General features: G+C 49.5%; 1 protein-coding gene across 3 annotated transcripts; it reads right to left on the bottom strand.

Annotated features, from left to right (window-relative positions):
* Positions 1 to 4694: 4694 nt before the first annotated feature.
* On the bottom strand, positions 4695 to 9796 carry Ccdc71 (coiled-coil domain containing 71). Of its 3 annotated transcripts, XM_038322612.1 has the most exons (3): positions 9698 to 9796; positions 6282 to 7251; positions 4695 to 6248 (listed from the first exon to the last, which is right to left on the bottom strand). In XM_038322612.1, exons 2-3 carry the CDS (start codon positions 7197 to 7199, stop codon positions 5859 to 5861), a joined length of 1308 nt encoding a protein of 435 aa, XP_038178540.1. In that variant the 5' UTR covers positions 7200 to 7251; positions 9698 to 9796; the 3' UTR covers positions 4695 to 5858. The 3 variants fall into 3 exon arrangements, with proteins under 3 accessions (XP_038178540.1, XP_038178538.1, XP_038178539.1); XM_038322610.1 differs by having other exon boundaries at positions 4695 to 7251; XM_038322611.1 differs by having other exon boundaries at positions 4695 to 7251; positions 9727 to 9761.
* Positions 9797 to 17542: the final 7746 nt, after the last annotated feature.

Genomic DNA, 17542 nt, shown 5'->3' with positions numbered 1-17542 from the left:
GCATTTTGTCCATCTGCACATGTGGGTGACAAAATGCTCCCTCGCCATGAATTAAACATGGTCCCACTGAAGGTCAGACCAAGCCTGTCTTTCCACTTTCTGTTGTTATTCCCATTGGCCGAGAATAAGACCACTATCACAATTATTTATTTATTTATTTATTTATTTATTTATTTATTTATTATGTATACAATATTCTGTCTGTGTGTATGCCTGCAGGCCAGAAGAGGGCATCATACCCCATTACAGATGGTTGTGAGCCACCATGTGGTTGCTGGGAATTGAACTCAGGACCTTTGGAAGAGCAGGCAATGCTCTTAACCTCTGAGCCATCTCTCCAGCCCCACTATCACAAATTTTGAGCCAAAATTGAAGCATTTGTTAAATGTGTTAAATATTGGCTAGGACGATGGGCACGGGCCAAGCCCATATCGGGATTCCTAGAAAACGGCTGTGAATTATGTTAGTAGGCAAAACCAATTGAGTGGAGGCAAGCATACTTCCGCCTATGTAGTTCCACCCATATGTGATATGTTGATCATGGGTGGGGCAACCAATCATGTTTACAGAAGTGAAAACACTTGCTATCTTTTTTTTTTCTTTGAGACAGGGCTTCTCTGTAGCTTTGGAGCCTGTCTTGGAACTAGCTCTTATAGACCAGGCTGGCCTCGAACTCAGAGATCTGCCTGCTTCTGCCTCCCCAGTGCTGGGATTAAAGGTGTGCACACCACCGCCTGGTTTGGCTTGTTATCTTACATGAACAGCCCCCTGGCATTATGGCTTTAAATAATCTAAGAGTGTTCTAAGTGACTATTCCTAAGGGATATATTAACAAAAGTTTACTCACTCCAGGCAGGGAACCAAGGACAGAACAATGTACAGATACCAGCAAAGCCCAACTTGATGAAGCAATGAGTTTTATTGGGGTTACTTACAGGATCAGAAATGACCCGAAGACTATGCCAGCACGGGTGACAGACCATGAAAGCTGGAAACCTGGAGCACAATGCAGTCTGCAGGCTGCACAACAGGCTGATCGGTCTGAGCCTCTTCCAGGCAGCTGTCTCTGCTACTTCTAGGTGATTTGACAGATCTGTTTCTTCCAGACAGTTTAGTCAGTCTGAGTCTAGCTGGTCAGCTTAACTAGTCTAGGAAGGTCTCAAAGCAGTCCTTACTACCACTATCTGCTTAGAGAGGAAGGGGCCTAGTTAGTCCTATCAGCTTCAAGGACTTCCTGAATTCCTGAGCTTAATGAGCTTCCCTGCAGAATGGAATGATTCACTTCCCCTTAGAATATCTTGTATCTCTTTTATTGTTGTTTTTCTGAGACAGGATTTCTGGGTGTAACAGCCTGTTGTCCTGGAACTCACCCTGTAGACCAGGCTGGTCTCAAACAGAGATCCACTTGTCTCTGCTGGGATTAAAGGCATGTGCCACCATTGCAGGGCAGAATATTTTGTATCTTAAGAAGCCTCCCTGAAGGATGGAATGTTTCACTTGCCCTTAGAACATCCTGTGTCTTCAGTAACCTCCCTGAGAATGGAATGTTTCGCCTCCCTTTAGATTCCAAAGTTTAGAACATCCAAAGTCCTAAGAAACTTCCCTCCAAAGTGGATGCTTTTATCTCAGTGAAAATTGCTCCACAGTACACTGACACCCTGGGAAGACCCACAGGGCAAGGAAATCATTCAGATAAAGGAGATGATTAGGCCCTCAACCTCAGACTTGCTGGCCCTGAAAACTTACCACTGCAGATGCTAGTTCAAAAAGCACACGTTCCAGGCATGGTGGTTGTAGGTGTTGATCAATGATTTGGGGACAGTGGGGGCACTGCCCACTCAAGACACACTTGGTGGTCAGTGAACCATATGGGTTGCCCCCAAGTTCGAGTCTCAGCCACAGTGTTGGGGTAAGTCTTTTTTGTTCCCATGAAGCCTGCAAGGAAACTCCTGCAAATGTTATGTGGCTGCGGCCTATAAGACCCCAGCTCAGGTGCTACGTTTATCAGAGCCAGGTGGGCTCAGGAAGCCCACCCTCACTCACCAACGCCTGCCACCCCTCCTCTCAGCTCATTCAGGCCCCCTTTCTGTTTCCTAGTATCTTCTGAATCTTTACCTCCTCTCTCTCAAAAGACATTCCAGATAATGCCAGCTCTCGCTCAGAGCCATTTAAGCAGAGTCCATAGGCTTTCCTTCCAAACAATCCACTTTCCTGCTCAAATCTTTTCCATGGTTCAGATCTCCTTTTCCTGGTCTTGTAAACTGCCAGCCCCTGCCTAGTCTCACTCTTCATCCTTTCCATAGTCTACCCTCCCTACATTCTCCACTGGTGGTCAATCCTCTTGGTACAGGTCTAGACCTGTGATCTCCGCATGACTGACAGCTGCACCTCATAAATCCTGTGTTCCCCAGAGGTAGGGTAAAGCACCAAGAACCTCCCAGAATCCAGAAAGACGGTGGTCTGCACAGACTGCTGTTCTCCCTTTATTCTCCAAACCATCAGTGTCTTGTTCCTGGTTCAAAGTAGAGAGGGCTGGGTAGAACAATCGCCCCACTTGGTGTGTGGAAAGGGAGGTGACAGTATTATGAATACTTTGTCACAAGGATCCCTTCCCTACCCCCACCCCTTTAGGATTTTTCTTTTCTGAGACAAGAGTTCTGTGTAGTCCAGGCTGGTCTCAAGCTTGAGATTCTCTTGCTTCAGCCTCCCGAGTTCTGGGATTACATGCATGCACCAAAACTTAGAATGCCTCCTTCCTTCCTCCTTTCTGGCTTGTTCTTGAGTGTGCTTTCTCCTGTGTGTGTGTGTGTATGTGACATACAGACATTCTTGCCTATGCAAGAGCATGTGAAAGCCAAGGGTTGATGATAGGATATTTTCCTCAATTGTGTCTCCATCTTATTTTTTTTAAAGATTTATATATTTGGGGCTGGAGAGATGGCTTAGAGGTTAAGAGCACTGACTGCTCTTCCAGAGGCCCTAAGTTCAATTCCCAGCAACCACATGGTGGCTCACAACCATCTGTAATGAAATCTGGTGCTCCCTTCTGGCCTGCAGGCACACATGCAGACAGAATACTGTAAACAAAATAAAAAAAATTATATATTTTTATTTTGCCTGCATGTATGGCTATATAACATGCCCATGCAGTGTGCACTTGGAGAGTAGAAGAGGGCAGAATCTGCTCAAACTGGAGTCACAAGGTAGTTGTGAGGTACTCTGTGGATGCTGGGAATGTAACCCTGGTCCTTTGCAACAGCAACAACTGCTCTTAACTCTCTAGTTCCCAATCTTATGTGTTTTTAAGAAATGTTACTTAGTTTATAAATAACTGGCCGATGGTACATGCCTTTAATTCCAGCACTTAGGAGACCGAAGCAGGTGATCTCTAGTTCAAGACTAGCCTGGTCTACACAGCCAGTGCCAGGTCCCTCAAAGCTACATAGTGAGAGACCTGGTCTCTAAGAGATTTTTTTCAACAGTTTCTTTACACAGCCCTGCTGTCCTGGACCTGGTTAAGTAGACCAGGTTGGCCTTTCACTCAGAGACCCATCAGTCTCTGCCACCCGAGTGCTGGGATTAAAGATGTGTGCCACCACACCCAGCAGGAGAGAGACGGGGTCAATTTATTTTATTTTTTTTTTTTGATTTTTCGAGACAGGGTTTCTCTGTGGCTTTGGAGCCTGTCCTGGAACTAGCTCTTGTAGACCAGGCTGGTCTCGAACTCACAGAGATCCGCCTGCCTCTGCCTCCCGAGTGCTGGGATTAAAGGCATGCGCCACCACTGCCCGGCTCAATTTATATTTTTTAAGTGTGTGTGTGAACATAGGTACCCACAGAGGGCACAAGAGAGAATCAGATCCCCTGGAGCTAGAACTGCAGGTGGCTACGAGACACCTGACGAGTGCTAAGAACTACTCAGGTTCTCTTTGTGAGAACAGTACATGCTCTTAACTGCCTAGCCACCTCTCTAGCCTCCATCTTGTTTTTCAAGCTATGGTCTTTCATTGAACCCAGATTTTCTAATTTAGTTAGATGGCTGGATCTGCCCAACTCGGTGCAGGTACACACCTGGCTTTGACTTGAGTTCTAGGGATCTGAACTTACGTCCTCATGCTTGAACAGAAAGCACTTCACCTAAGCCATCTCCCAGCCCTGGCTTGATTATTGTTCTTACTGCTGTTGTAAAGACAGTAAGTTTTCTAATTCATTTGTTTCTATTGTATAAGTATGTTACCTGCATACATGTCTGCACTACATGTATGCCTAACTGAACCTGGGTCTTATGGAAGAGCAACTAGTGCCAACTCTCCAGCCTAGCCAGTTAAGTTTTTATCTAAGGGATTTCACACGATTCCTTTGCTTATCGACATTAATAAAGTTCAAGATTCTCAAGATAGCCTTTTCCCAAAGAGTTGATGCTTTATCCAGTTGTGCCTTAAAAAAATTTTTTATTTTTGTGTGTTTCTTTCTGCCTGCCTCTGACCACGGAAGCAAGAGGGTGTGTGATCCCCTGGAGTGTTTTATGAGCTGCCTTTTTGTGGGCACCAAATTCAGGTCCTCTAGAAAGCCATTAAGTCCACTTAACCACTAAGCCATCTCTCCAGTACCCTGGCTTGATCTGGTGGCACACACCTGTATTCCCAGCAGGTGGATGTCTGAGTTCGAAGCCAGCATGATCTACAAAGAGAGTTTCAGCACAGCCAGGGCTACACAGAGAAACCCTATCTCGAAAAAACAAAATAAAGGTTGGGGGAGGGGTCCTCACCATGTAGCTGATGCTGACCTCAAACTCAAACTCCCAAGTACAGGGATTGCATAATCCCTACCTCCCAATCACTACCTTCCTCCAGCCTGAGCGGCTAGCAGTGGACAGTGGATAACAGATGACCCAGCCTCTTCTCCAAAGCAGAAGGTAACAACAATGTCCAAAGCACAGGCCATGTTAGGGGACGGTAAGGCTGGACCTCTGAGGAAGATGGAGCATGTGGAATCCAGTCAGAAAGCATTGCTGAGGTACAGGTAGATGCCTTCCTGTATCCACTACCAGTTATCATAACAAAAATTTTTGGACAGTAAGGGCAGGTTTAGTGGCCCAGATTCGAAGCCCAGCCTCTGGGGAAAACTGAGGCTAGTCACTTTCAGCAGAGAAGCAGCACTTCACACCTTTTAAGCCTGTTTCCTCTCCCCAGACAAGCCCAGGCAGAGCCCTAAAGCTTGGCCTCTAGAGAGCAGTACAGCAAAGGCTTCTTTTCCTGGCCTAAAACCCTGCAGCTGTGGGGTCTGCCAGAGTGGCTCCCCATCTTGAATGGGGCCCATCTGGTTCAAAACTGGGACACTCAAGGTGAGTTGTCCTACTTTGTAGTGGCTCTGCCCCGCCCTCAGGATCTCTCTCACAGAAGCCAGCACCCGAATTTCCCCACATCTCTCCAGAAGCCTGGGTGCTTTGTCCTTCCATAATATCACCCTAGCATTCAGACCGATGGCCTGCTTCATTCAAGCTGCCAGGGTACTCTCTGCAAGCCTGTTCTCAGGGCTACTTCTGGCGGGCTCCTGTCAGCAGCCCACACACCAAAATCAACCATCAGCGAGAGCATGGAGGGTGAGCAGGGAGACCACAGGTGGAAAGTATAAAACATGATAGATGAACATCGACATACAACTCGAGAAACAAGTCACAGTGCAGAGCCATGAGAACACCCCTCCCGCACCCACCCCTTCCCAAATCCTCAGTTTTTGAAAGGAGGTTGGTGACCACAGGAGTCCGGAAGGTACCCAGAGTCCAGGGAGCTGCAGAGTCCACGAGCAGGGCACTGTGCTGCTGGTCACATGGACAGCTCAGGATGCTGAGTATGGAATCAAGACAGTAGCAATGGCTGGAGCCACACTACTGGAGAGAGGTTCACACGGAGGATCTGCTGGGCCCACTGTCGAACCTCATCATCTGAGCATTTCCTGTCTACCTTTATAGTCTGGGACTCGTAAGGTTTCTTTCCAGGCCCCAGCCATGCCTTAGGGGATCGGAGCACAAGCCGTGCTCTCTTCTTAGGAGGGAGACCCCTTGACTCCTCGGCTTTCTTCCTCTTCTTTCCCACAGTCTCAGGGCAATTTTTCAGGCTTGCCCTTCCAGTTCTGGTATGGACAGATCCCTTTGGCTTTCCCTTGTGCTTGCTCCGAGCTGCTTTGGCCTTGGCCTTGACTGCCTTGGCTCTGGCCTTGTCCCTCACCACAGTGGCCTTGGCTTTGGCCTTGTCCCTCACCACAGTGGCCTTGGCTTTGGCTCTGGCTGCCCTGGGCTTGGCCTTTGCTGCCTTGGCCCTGGCCCTTGCTGTCTTGTTGTGGGTTTGAGCTAGACTGGCATGGGCACGAGCAGTTTTGGTCAGTGTTCGAGATGCCTTGGCCTGAACTGTTTTGGTGCCCGAGGTGGAACACCCTTTCATGCGTAGGCCACTGCTCTGGGTCCCAGCCCCTCGCTGATCAGCCCCAGGACGTTTCTTACTCAGGCATTTGAGGCCTTTGCTTGTGATTTTTCTGGATGCTTTGGACTGTGGGTTCCCCGAACCTTTCTTCAGTTTTAGGGAAGAGTTTGCGAGTGATGGCTGATGTGCCTGTGCCCTGTGTTTACGCCCCAAGCAAGGAGTCTTGAGTGGGACCAGTGCTTCGAGGACCACAGAGAGCCGCATGGCCGGGTAGACACCTGGATAGAGGTGGGCAGGGAAGCCGACTGTTGTACCACTGGTGTGGCTGGCATTGGACTGCTTCAGGGAGCTCAGCAGCAGGTTAGTGGTAGCATGCTTGGCCAGGGCTGGTGTGGATCCCTTAGCCAGTCTGCCAGACAGTGGCACAGGGAGCAGTGTGGCCTTGCTTGCAGGAAGTGGCACAGCAGTCTGGGGACCTCTGGCTGGAAGTGCTGTGGCAGACGGGTTGGTGGCGCGAGCTTGTAGCTTTGTCTGGCTGGGGGGGTTGGCTGTGCATGAACTATAGCCATAGACATCACCACTTCGCAGAATGGTCGGTTGGAAGCCATCGTCTCGTAGGCCCTGTAGGAAGGCCACAAGCTGGGCCTCTGTGGCACTGAGATCCTGGCTCATGGGATTAAACACAAGCAGCGCCTCTTCCAGGGCTTTCTTCCCTGCCGTGGAGATGCGTGACCAGGAGTGCACAGCTTTCTCCTCCACATGCTGCACTACCATGCTCATGGCATTAGGCACTGGGAATCTGTCTGGGTATCCACAAACCAGCACTTGGCACCTCCAAAGCAAAAAGAAAAGAGTTGATAAGAATGGTACCAAGGTATGAACCTAGGACAGGTTGGTAAGTCAAGCAAGCCAGGCTCCCACTCTAAGAAAGATGGGCCTGGCCATCACAAATCATTCTCTATGATCTCCTGACCTTCTCCCACGTTGGTGTTTCTTTAGGATACATGATCAGAAACACCTCAGAGACATCTAGCCTATTGCTGGGCTTTTGGGAAGATCTCAATCTGGCTCATTTTAAATCACTGGCATTTTTCTTTTCTTGCTTCAAGGTCTCACACAGGCTAGTCTGGCCTTGAATCCCAATCCCTTTGTTGTCTTTTTTTGTTTTGTTTTTTCGAGACAGGGTTTCCCTGTAGTTTCTAGAGCCTGTCCTGGAACTAGCTATTGTAGACCAGGCTGTCTTCGAACTCAGAGATCCCTCCTGCCTCTGCCTCCCGAGTGCTGGGATTAAAGGCGTGCGCCACCACCGCCCAGCTGAATCCCAATCCCTTTGCCACTAGCTTTCCAGTGCTAGGATTACAGGCAAGCAATACCATATTCGATTGTTTGGAACACAGGGTCTCACTAGGTAGCTCTGGCTGTCCTGGAGTCCTATATAGTCCAAACTAGCCTCAAATTGGTAATCCTCCCGCTGTGGTCTCCCAGGTGTCAGTATTACAAGTGTGTGTCAAGAGCTCAGCTAAATTCTGCATTTTTTCTACTCTTTGAAATAGAGCTTGCTATGTTGCCAGGCTGGTCTTGAACTGGTTGGTGCAAGTGATCCTCCCACTCAGGCTCCCAAGCAGCTAGGACAACATGCTTGTACTACCATGCCTGGTTTGTTTTGTCTTTTCCTGACGTCAAATATCTAGACTCAGTCCCAGGAATACAAAAAATATCTCTATCCTCTAAGAGCCCAGCCCTGCAGTCATGATACAATCACCATGAAGTTTCCTGGGAGTGCATGGTGTCCCCAGGTCAGCTTACTACGAGGTTAGGGAAGGACTCCCGGGAGCAGTCACTCTAGGCGAGTGACAAAAGCAGCAGGTACAGATGGAACAAAAGGGTGACAGCTTATGAAGTGGCTGTGAAGTAAGAAAGAGTAAGGAACACACGGCGGATGGTGGGGCCTAGCTGAAAATACAGACTGAGGGCTTAGAACACAGGCCCAGCTGCTCCAGACTTATACTCTGTGTCCACCCCCACATGTTCATCCAGCTGCCAGCGTTCCAGTGCAGGGTGGCTGATCTCCCTGCCTAGCAGAGGCTGCTTTCACGGTCTACGGACAGGCTACTCCAAAGACCAATTCCTCGCTCTAGTCTTGGAGTCCAACCCCCCAATAAAAGAGCTAGGCTCTTGAGGAAAAAAAAGCTGTTGAATAACATCTCTAAGGCGAGAGCAGGGGCCAGGCAGCTAGACCAAGGAGTCCAAGCTATGAAGCCAATGGAAGGTAAAGTTCCATCTAAGATAGGTCAAGCGGTCATTAAAGGTCTGAGCTGTCCTAACTAGACTTCAAAGGGTAGCAGACCTCAATATGGCACAGATGCAGTTGTCCGGGACCCCTCAAATTGCGCTACGCCTCTTTAAGGAGTGATGAGCGTCAATCATGAGTTGCAGCTAGCATCGCTGCAGTTTTGGAGGAATTCTAGAGGTAAACTCCCCAGCTGCACTGGAGCGTTAAAAGATCAGCTGGGATGAGGCAGATCCCCGGGGCTCTGAGGCCTGTCTGTGCAGCCGCTCTGCACAGCTCTAATGGAGCAGATAGACAGTCTTCAGAATCCCCAGAGAAAGTGCCCTGGGGCTCTTTGTTTGGAAACATTCTTGGATCCTCAGGTGTCTGAGGCACTTCCCCTCTCCCAGAGGATGCTCTCCAAGTACAATCCTTGCACATGACTTTAGTTCTTTTATTTATTTATTTTTTGAAGGGGTAGGCTGTAAATTGTATAACAGAGAGAGACCTACTTCCCACTCCAAACCTCCGGCGCTCAGAGTAGGGGGCGGGGGCCTAGGTCAGTCTGAGCCCTCGGGAGAGTGCTTCTTGGCTTCCAAGCAGCTCTGTAAACAGAGCTGCAGCCAGGCACACTGGCCTTCGCACATTCCTTTGGGGCCAGCAGGCAGAGGAAGTTGACAGAAGATGGGGGTGGGAGAAGTACTAATCAGACAGCCTGGGGTCGGGGGCAGACCGGGGCCCTCAAGCTGAGACCGCGTCCCCGGGGCCCGAACGGGGACAGGGAGTCGGGGTCACGGCGCGACGAAATGTGTAAGGTGGACAGTGGTAGCCCGACAGGATCCGCACAGCCCCAGGGTGGGGTTCTGGGTGGGGGTGGGGTGTCTCGGCCAAGCCCGGGGAGAAGAATGAGGATCCGGGAGGGTCGGCCACCCAGCCCCATCGCCCTGCCACCCTGCGGCATCACCGGCCGCCACTCCGCGGCACCCTTAGGCCCGCGGCTCCAACCTACCGGCGCCGCCGCGGGGACCCAGGACGCACCTCTGCGCCGCCTCCGCCGCTCCAACATGGCCGCCTGCTGCGAGCCGGAAGTGTACTGCGCTTCCGCTTCCGGGACCTGGCCCGCCCGGTGACCCTTGACCTCTAGTCCCCCCCAGTTTGGGGGCGGAGCAGGTTGAGTGCCAGGGAGGGCTGCCTGGAGGTGGTGGCCACAAAGACAAGTCCAAACCTATCTGATTCAGTATGGGAGTCTGCGGCACGTACATGGCAAAAGTCACAGGCGCCCAGTTAGGATTGGCCTGGGGGCTATTTAACATTTTTCTAAAATAACCTGATGTATACTATAGGACATTGTTGGGGACCAAGAGCTCCCAAAGAAGACTGTCCGCCACACATGCAATAACAAGAGCGCTTTATTAATTCCAGTGTTGCGGTGGCACTTGGCGACCCTCAAAGGTCACAAGTTCCTTTTAAGCGCAGTGAGGGGAATTCCAGAAAGGAGAGACTGATCTGGGTTGAAAGGTCGGGTCTCTGGTCTGCTGCCCCTGCCTCCAGCCTTTTCAGACATCAGGGTGACTCCTGGCAACGTCTAGGACATTCTACACCCCAGGGCCTACTTCTTTCTCCAGCAATCGATCAAGTCAAAATGGAGCATCTGGTAGGGAGTGTCTCAGGATAGTCCTCTTGTTTCACCACAAATTTATCTCCTGTAAAGAAGTAGGCCCTCCTCTCCTCCTGAGAATGGGGCCTACCCGGCATACTCCATGAACAGCTGGTGTATACGTGTGTATAAGTGGTACACGGAAACCTGGGGTTCCAGATGGTCAGTGCATCAGTGTGGGCCTGAAGATAATGGCCCAGGAATGTGTGCAAAGATGTAGTGCCAAGATCTGGCTCAGCCAGTTCACTTCAACAGCACCAAGTCCCAATTAACACTGCCCAGAATCCCCATCCTATGGCTGGGGAGATTGCAAACTCGGCCTTCCTACCTACGTCCTGTAGGCAGCAGGGTGGTGAGAGCCCACCCCTCGCAGCACCCAGGTCAAGGTTAGCCCTAGGAACCTGAGAGCTCAGATGAACTGTCAAAATTGTTTCCAAAACATTTTTAAGGCGGTGTCACTGCACAGCCCTGAATTGCTGGGATCGAAGGCAAGCACCACCATGCTGACGCCATGGCTCTTGACAAAGGGTCAAGGGTCCAGGCTGGGAGTCATGAGGGAAGCTTGGGTTTCATGGATGAGGTAGTGGAAGCACTTGGCCCTTTCACAAAATGGGAGCCACAAGACAGAAATATTGCTGCCTTTGTGTAATGCAAATTCTAATAGGTCTTAAAATCTCAAGAGTCAGCTATTAGGGGGTTAAAGCTGAAGGATCAAGGGTCAGAGAAGCAGAGTAGCCAGTCACTAGAGTCCTTACCTCTACCAATGCTCAGACCAAAGGGGCGATCTTGCCTCAGACAGCTTCCTCAGACTTCAGACTGCTGCCTCAGACTGCAATGAATTCCTGTCTCCTCCCACCTTATATTCCTCTCTCCACCCAGCCATATCACTCCCGTCTTCACCTTCCCTAGTGCTGGGACTAAAAACACTGTGACCCAAGTGCTAGGATGACCTTTGTGTGAACTCTATTTCTCTTTTATATTGGATCAATTTCATGTAGCCCAGTTTGACCTGGAACTAACAGAGGTTCATATGCCTCTGTCACCCAAATCCTGGAATTAAAGGTGCATGCTACCACTGCCTGGACTCTAGTGGCTTGGCTCTGCACTCTGATATTCAGGCAAGCTTATTTGTTAAAACACAACTATCAGCACAGCTTTAGAATTTGTAATGGATAGGAGTGGCTGGAATGCCTTCTGTAGGGCTGGGTACTAGACTTCTCCCTGCTTCAAAGGACCCTGAGATCCTTTAGCTGGTTTCTATTCCCCAGCCTAATTAGAACGATTCAGGCATCCCTAAATGTAAATATCCATTCCACTCAGCAATGCCCAAGGTCCCACTTCTCAGGGCCTTGACACCCATGGGAGTCCTGAGTGTCTTCAAGGGTAGCCAAGGCATCCGACAGAAACCACAAAACTGCCAGATAATGTGGGATAGGTGCTTCTAAACGTTTGTCTTGGTAGAGAAAAAGAAAGGATCTTATGGGCCTACATCAGGAGGTTCCAACAGCACCTCCAGGTCCCAACTTTGGGTGAGATCTTTTATAATTTTTTAAAAAAATGTTGCAATATCCCCGGTGGCAGTAGGCAGCAGAAATGCTGTAGGTCCCAAATGGTGGTAACAGGCCACGTGGCAGCAGACAGCGGGCCCTGGGAGCAGCCAGTCCCAGGCAGAGACGGCTGCCAGTCCCCGAGCAGTGGCTGGTCCCAGGCAGGGAGACACATGGTGGGCGGGCAGGAGACAGAGACATGGATAGACACGACGTGCAGAGTGAGAATATTTATTCAGGGGGTTATGAAGGGGGAAGGGAGAAGGGGTGGAAGAGAGAGAGAGAGACAGAGAGACACAGAGAGGAGAAGAGGAGAGAGAGACGGGGGTTGGGTGGGGGGAAGCGGAGAAGTGGGGAGAGAGGCAGAAGATGGAAAAGAGAGCTCAGGCTGGAAGCTGAAGATCAGCCTGCCTCAGCGGATGGGGAAGGGAGTGGGCGTGGCTTGTCTCTTAAAGGGACAGGGACCAAAACCATAACAAGTTCTACCTCTGTCCTTATTCATAGTTGGGGGTCTGTATTGTCTGTTCACTCCTGGGACCAATCTAACTTCAGTTTTTTTTTTTGTTTTGTTTTGTTTTGTTTTGTTTTCCGAGACAAGGTTTCTCTGTGGCTTTGGAGCCTGTCCTGGAACTAGCTCTTGTAGACCAGGCTGGCCTCGAACTCACAGAGATCCGCCTGCCTCTGCCTCCCGAGCTAACTTCAGTTTTGAGCACAACTGTCTTCCAGATAAACTATGACTCTGAAAACAGAAGAGTCTTTCCTGAAGGCAGAGCTTGGTGCCTCCAGGGCTGACAGTGGCCCGGGTGTGTCCTAGGAGGAGATTCCTCTCTGGCATTGTCCAGAGGTCAGAGCAAAATGGAGGACAAGAAGGCGAGGTCCATTCTATCTCTGCACCTTCTATCAAAGGTTACTGAAGGAATGGTGAATATTAGGGGTACCCAGATATCAAAGGGTACCTGGTATTAAGCCTGACGTGGAACTCTCAGGGGACAGTCATCAGGGCACAGTTATCATTTGACCTTTGACCTTGGTCTTTGATAGCTGCTGATAAGGATGAGGTGGGGAGAGACACGTGTGTTTCAATGATCCCTCAGTTGGTCTTGTTTGACATCTTACATGGTGTGAGGTTAACCCATATCTACCAGAGCAGACACAACTGGTAATCCAGAGAAAAAGGATGCAGCTTGGAGGAGATTTTCCCAATAGGTTCTAAATTTGCTACTTTGGAAAACCAGAGCCAAATCTGTTTGGGGGCATGGGTGTAAGCTGTGTGAACCTAGGTCCCATGCATGCTAGGCAAGTAAGTACTGCACTTATATCTCTCTTCTTGTGTGTGTGTCTGTTACTCAGGAGCCATTATCTTTGCTGTTGTTTTGGAAGAGAGTCTCACTATGTAGTTCTGACTGGTCTAGAACTCACTTACATAGATCAGGGTAGCCTTGAGCTCAAAGTACTGGATTCCAGGAGAGTCAGGGCTGCACAGAGGAACCCTGTCTCAGAAAAACAAGACAAAGTCAGGTGGTGATGGCCCATTCCTTTAATCCCAGCACTTCTGGTCTACAAAGCGAGTTCCTGGACAGGCTCTAAAGCTACAGAGAACTCCTGTCTCAACCCCCTCCCCCCAAAAAAGAAAGAAAAGATCTCACTCACTTGGCTAGTCTAACTGGCCAACAAGCCCCAAGCTGTTGTCTCCACTTCCTCAGCACCGGGATTACAAATAAGTGTGCGCCGTTATGCCTGGCTTTTCTTTCCTTCCTTCTTGTTTTCGTTGTTTTGATTTTTTTGAGACATGGTCTCTGGCTATCCTGAAACAAACTCCTTAGACCAGGTTGGCCTCGAACTCACAGAGATCCGCCTGCCTCTGCCTCCCAAGTGCTGGGATTAAAGGCGTGCGCCACCACATAAAAGGCTTGGCAGCTTTTCATTTCTAAGCATTATTTTGTGTGTTTTCATTCTTGGCATACTTTTCATGGCACAGGTGTAGCAGTCAAAGAACAACTTTCAGGAATTGGTTTTTACCATTCACCTATTGCTCCACACAGGGATTTTTTAAAATGTAGGTTCTAGGGATCAAACTTAGCTCCTCATGCTCGTACAGCAATCGCATTACCAACTGAGCCAGCTCTGGAGTCCCAGGCCCACCTTTGGGACAGAGTCTCCCTAAATTATAGGGCTACATTGAGCTACTCCCTGAGACGAGCGAGAAGGTCCTGCAAAAGATTCTAAGAGGCAAGATAACCTGCCCTCAAGGAGCCAAAGTCACAAAGGGTTAAACTTTGAAGAGCCTGCAAAATCTCACCAACAGTCTCATGGTGGTGTGGCATGATGGTTAATCTTGACTGTCAACTTGACTGAATCTGGATTTTTTTGTTGTTTAAATTTTTTTAAAAATATTTATTATGTATACAATATTCTGTCTGTGTGTGAGCCTGCAGGCCAGAAGAGGGCACCAGACCCCATTACAGATGGTTGTGAGCCATCATGTGGTTGCTGGGAATTGAACTCAGGACCTTTGGAAGAGCAGGCCATGCTCTTAACCTCTGAGCCATCTCTCTAGCCCTTGTTTTTAAATTTTAGTTATATGTATGTATGTACATATGTGCATAACATTCAGTGCCCATTGAAACAGGGCACTGGATTCCCTGGACCTCGAGTTACGGTGGTTGTGAGCAGCCCATCTCGGGTACTGGGAACCAAATTCAGGTCCTTTGCCAGAATGGGAGCCACCCTAACCACTGAGCCATCTTCCCAGCCCTGTTTTTGTTTTTGTTTTGAGACAAGTCCTCACTATTTGCCGAAGCTGACTTGGAATTCACTTTAGACCAGAATGTCTTCAAACTCACAGAGACTGTCTCTGCATCCCGAGTGCTGGAATTAAAAGTGTGCACCACCGTGCTGGCCTTTGACCGTAAGTGGAATAAACTAAGAGACACTTGGCACTCTTGTGAGACAACACATTCTAACTGTGAACAGCACAGTCTAATAGCAGCTGATGAGGGAGGTCTGACAGAAAGGACTTGGTTTTTTACTTGATCTTCATGAGTCTTGCTAGCAGGCTCCCCTACACTGATGCTGCTGCTTCAGCGGCTACTAATGCCACCTCTGCCATTTCATTCCTTCGCTGGTGCCAGAACCCAGCTTCTTTAGGATTCTAATGTGGACTGAAGGCTAGTGGTTTCCCCAGAAGCTTTCCAGGCCTTCAGTGCTGGACTGGGACTGCTGAGGCGCCCAGACTCCAGGACCGAGTCCCTAGGGAGTCCTTAGCCTGCTGTTGCACTGCCCAGATGTATGATTCAAGCCAGTCTAGTAAATCCCTTTTCTTTTTAAAGATTTATGTGTATGTGTATTTTGCCTGTATGTATACATGTGTGCCGTGTACATGCCTGGTACCTGCAGAGGTCAGGAGAGGTGTCAGATCATTACAGATGGCTGAGAGCCACTATGTGGGTGCTGTGTAATGGTCTGTCCTGTCCCTTTAAGAGACAAGCCCTGCACACCACCACCTCCCACCTCCACCCCCACCCAGGCAAAGGGATCTTCCTTCCTCTTCCAGCTTTGAGTTCTCTCTTTTCTTCTCATCTCCTCTCCCTCTTTCATTCCCCCTTCCCTTCCACAACCCATTAAATAAATATCCAACCTCACTCTGCATGGCGTGCTTGTCTCTCCCTGCCTGGGCCCCGCTGCCCCTTATGGCTTCCTCCCCACCCCCCCACTCCCTTACCCCCTATCTCCGGCTGCTGTCCTAGGGGAATAATGCCATTTTATTACACTCCGTAAGAGCAACCAGTGCTTTTAACCTCTGAACCACCATTCTGTTGTCTAAATCTCTTGTTTTTGTTTGTTATTGAGACAGGCTTTCTCTGTGTTGCCCTGGCTGTCCTGGGACTTGCTCTCTAAACCAGAATGGCCTCAACCTCACAGAGATCCACCTGCCTCTGCCTCCTGAGTGCTGGGATTGAAGGCGTGCACCACCACCTAAGTCCCCTTTTAGCATGTATTCATTCTATTGGTTTTGTTCCCCTAGAAAATCTTGACTAATACACATGGTGACTTTCAAATGCAATTTTGGGGGCGGGAGGCACAGGTCAGTTGGTGGAGTGCTTGCTTAGCATGCAGGAAGCTCTGGGTTTGCTCCTCTTCACTGTACAAACTGGACAAGGTGATATGCCTGTAATCCCAGCATTTGGGAGGAGGAGATGAGAGACTCAGAAATTCAAAGTCATCCTTGGCTATGTACCAAGTTTAAGACCGTCTGAGCTATAGAAGACTCTGTCTTGGCCGGGCGGTGGTGGCGTAAACCTTTAATCCCAGCACTCGGGAGGCAGAGGCAGGCGGATCTCTGAGTTCGAGGCCAGCCTGGTCTACAAGAGCTAGCTCCAGGACAGGCTCTAGAAACTACAGGGAAACCCTGTCTTGAAAAACCAAAAAAAAAAAAAAAAAAAAAGACTCTGTCTCAAAGTAGCAAAACACTAATTTTTAAATTTTATTTTTATTTTATGTGCATTGGTGTTTTGCCTGCATGGGTGTCATATGAGTGTGTCAGATCTTTTGGAACTGGAGTTACAGACAGTTATGAGCTGTTGTATGGGTGCTGGGAATTGAACCCAGGTCCTCTGGAAGAGGCCCACTACGTCATCTCTCCAGTCTCCAAACCAATTTTGGAAAAAAGAAACAATTTGGAGGATGAAGTAACAATAGACTGAGGTGGCAGAATCTGTGGGGACAGATGGCTTCAAAATTTGGAGGGAGCAGGATGAGATGACCTTGACTTAGTGCTGGGAGACACTGAAAAACAGCTAGCTTGTAATTGGCCAGCAGCTGGAAAGAAAAGGGAGGGGACATGGTGAGTGTGAGGCTGTAGTGTAGCCCCGTGAGGGTAGATACCGGTGCCCCAAGACAGAGCAATCTGGGGAGCTGGAGAAGGGGCATAGGCGAGCAGAGGCCTTTTAGAGGCTGTGCAGTTTGTAACCAGTCTTTGTACCATCATTCCTGGGCATGCCCTCCACCTTGAACCACTAGCTTTAGAAAGAGCTATAGGCCCCCTTATGTCACAAGGAAGGGTTCATCCACATTCTGGGCAGGCAAAGGCATTAATGCCTCCAAACAGCTCTCAACCTATGATTGATTGGGTGTGAAGCTGAGTTTGGCAGTTTCCCTTCTCCTTGGGAGCAGTACCAGTGTGAGAGCCACGCTCCTCATCAGCTCCAAGAATCCCCAGGAGGGTTTGGTTCCAGTCACCCAGAGTGTAGCTAGTTTGATGACACCTCCTTCATTGGCTGCTCTCCTTGGTTTTCCTGCTACTCCTCTGCGTGTGCTTCCAGCAGAGGCTCCACCTCCCACACTAACTACAGGCAATCGGGTCACCGGCTTGGGATCTGCTTTGGGAAAATTAAACACTGTACCGAAAGGGGAACAAAGCCGTTGAGCCGACAACTGCATGGAGCTCATACGATAGGCAGGGCCAAGGCTTGAATGGGAGGGAGGTGGGTCTTTGTCACATCAATCTGCTATCAACGTGACCACAGAGTTGGCTAGAGGCAAGCCCTGTACCCTAAAGATGGACAGTCACTCAGCCGGAGTAGCTCCAGTCTCAGGATGTATAAGATTAGGCGGAGACACCTGGGCTCTGGCTGTTTTAGCTCATCTGCTC

Source organism: Arvicola amphibius, chromosome 3 (genome assembly GCF_903992535.2).
Source record: "Arvicola amphibius chromosome 3, mArvAmp1.2, whole genome shotgun sequence".
In the NCBI taxonomy this organism is placed as follows: domain Eukaryota; kingdom Metazoa; phylum Chordata; class Mammalia; order Rodentia; family Cricetidae; genus Arvicola; species Arvicola amphibius.
The sequence above is the reverse complement of the archived record's forward strand: the minus strand, read 5'-3'. Positions and strand labels throughout refer to the sequence as shown.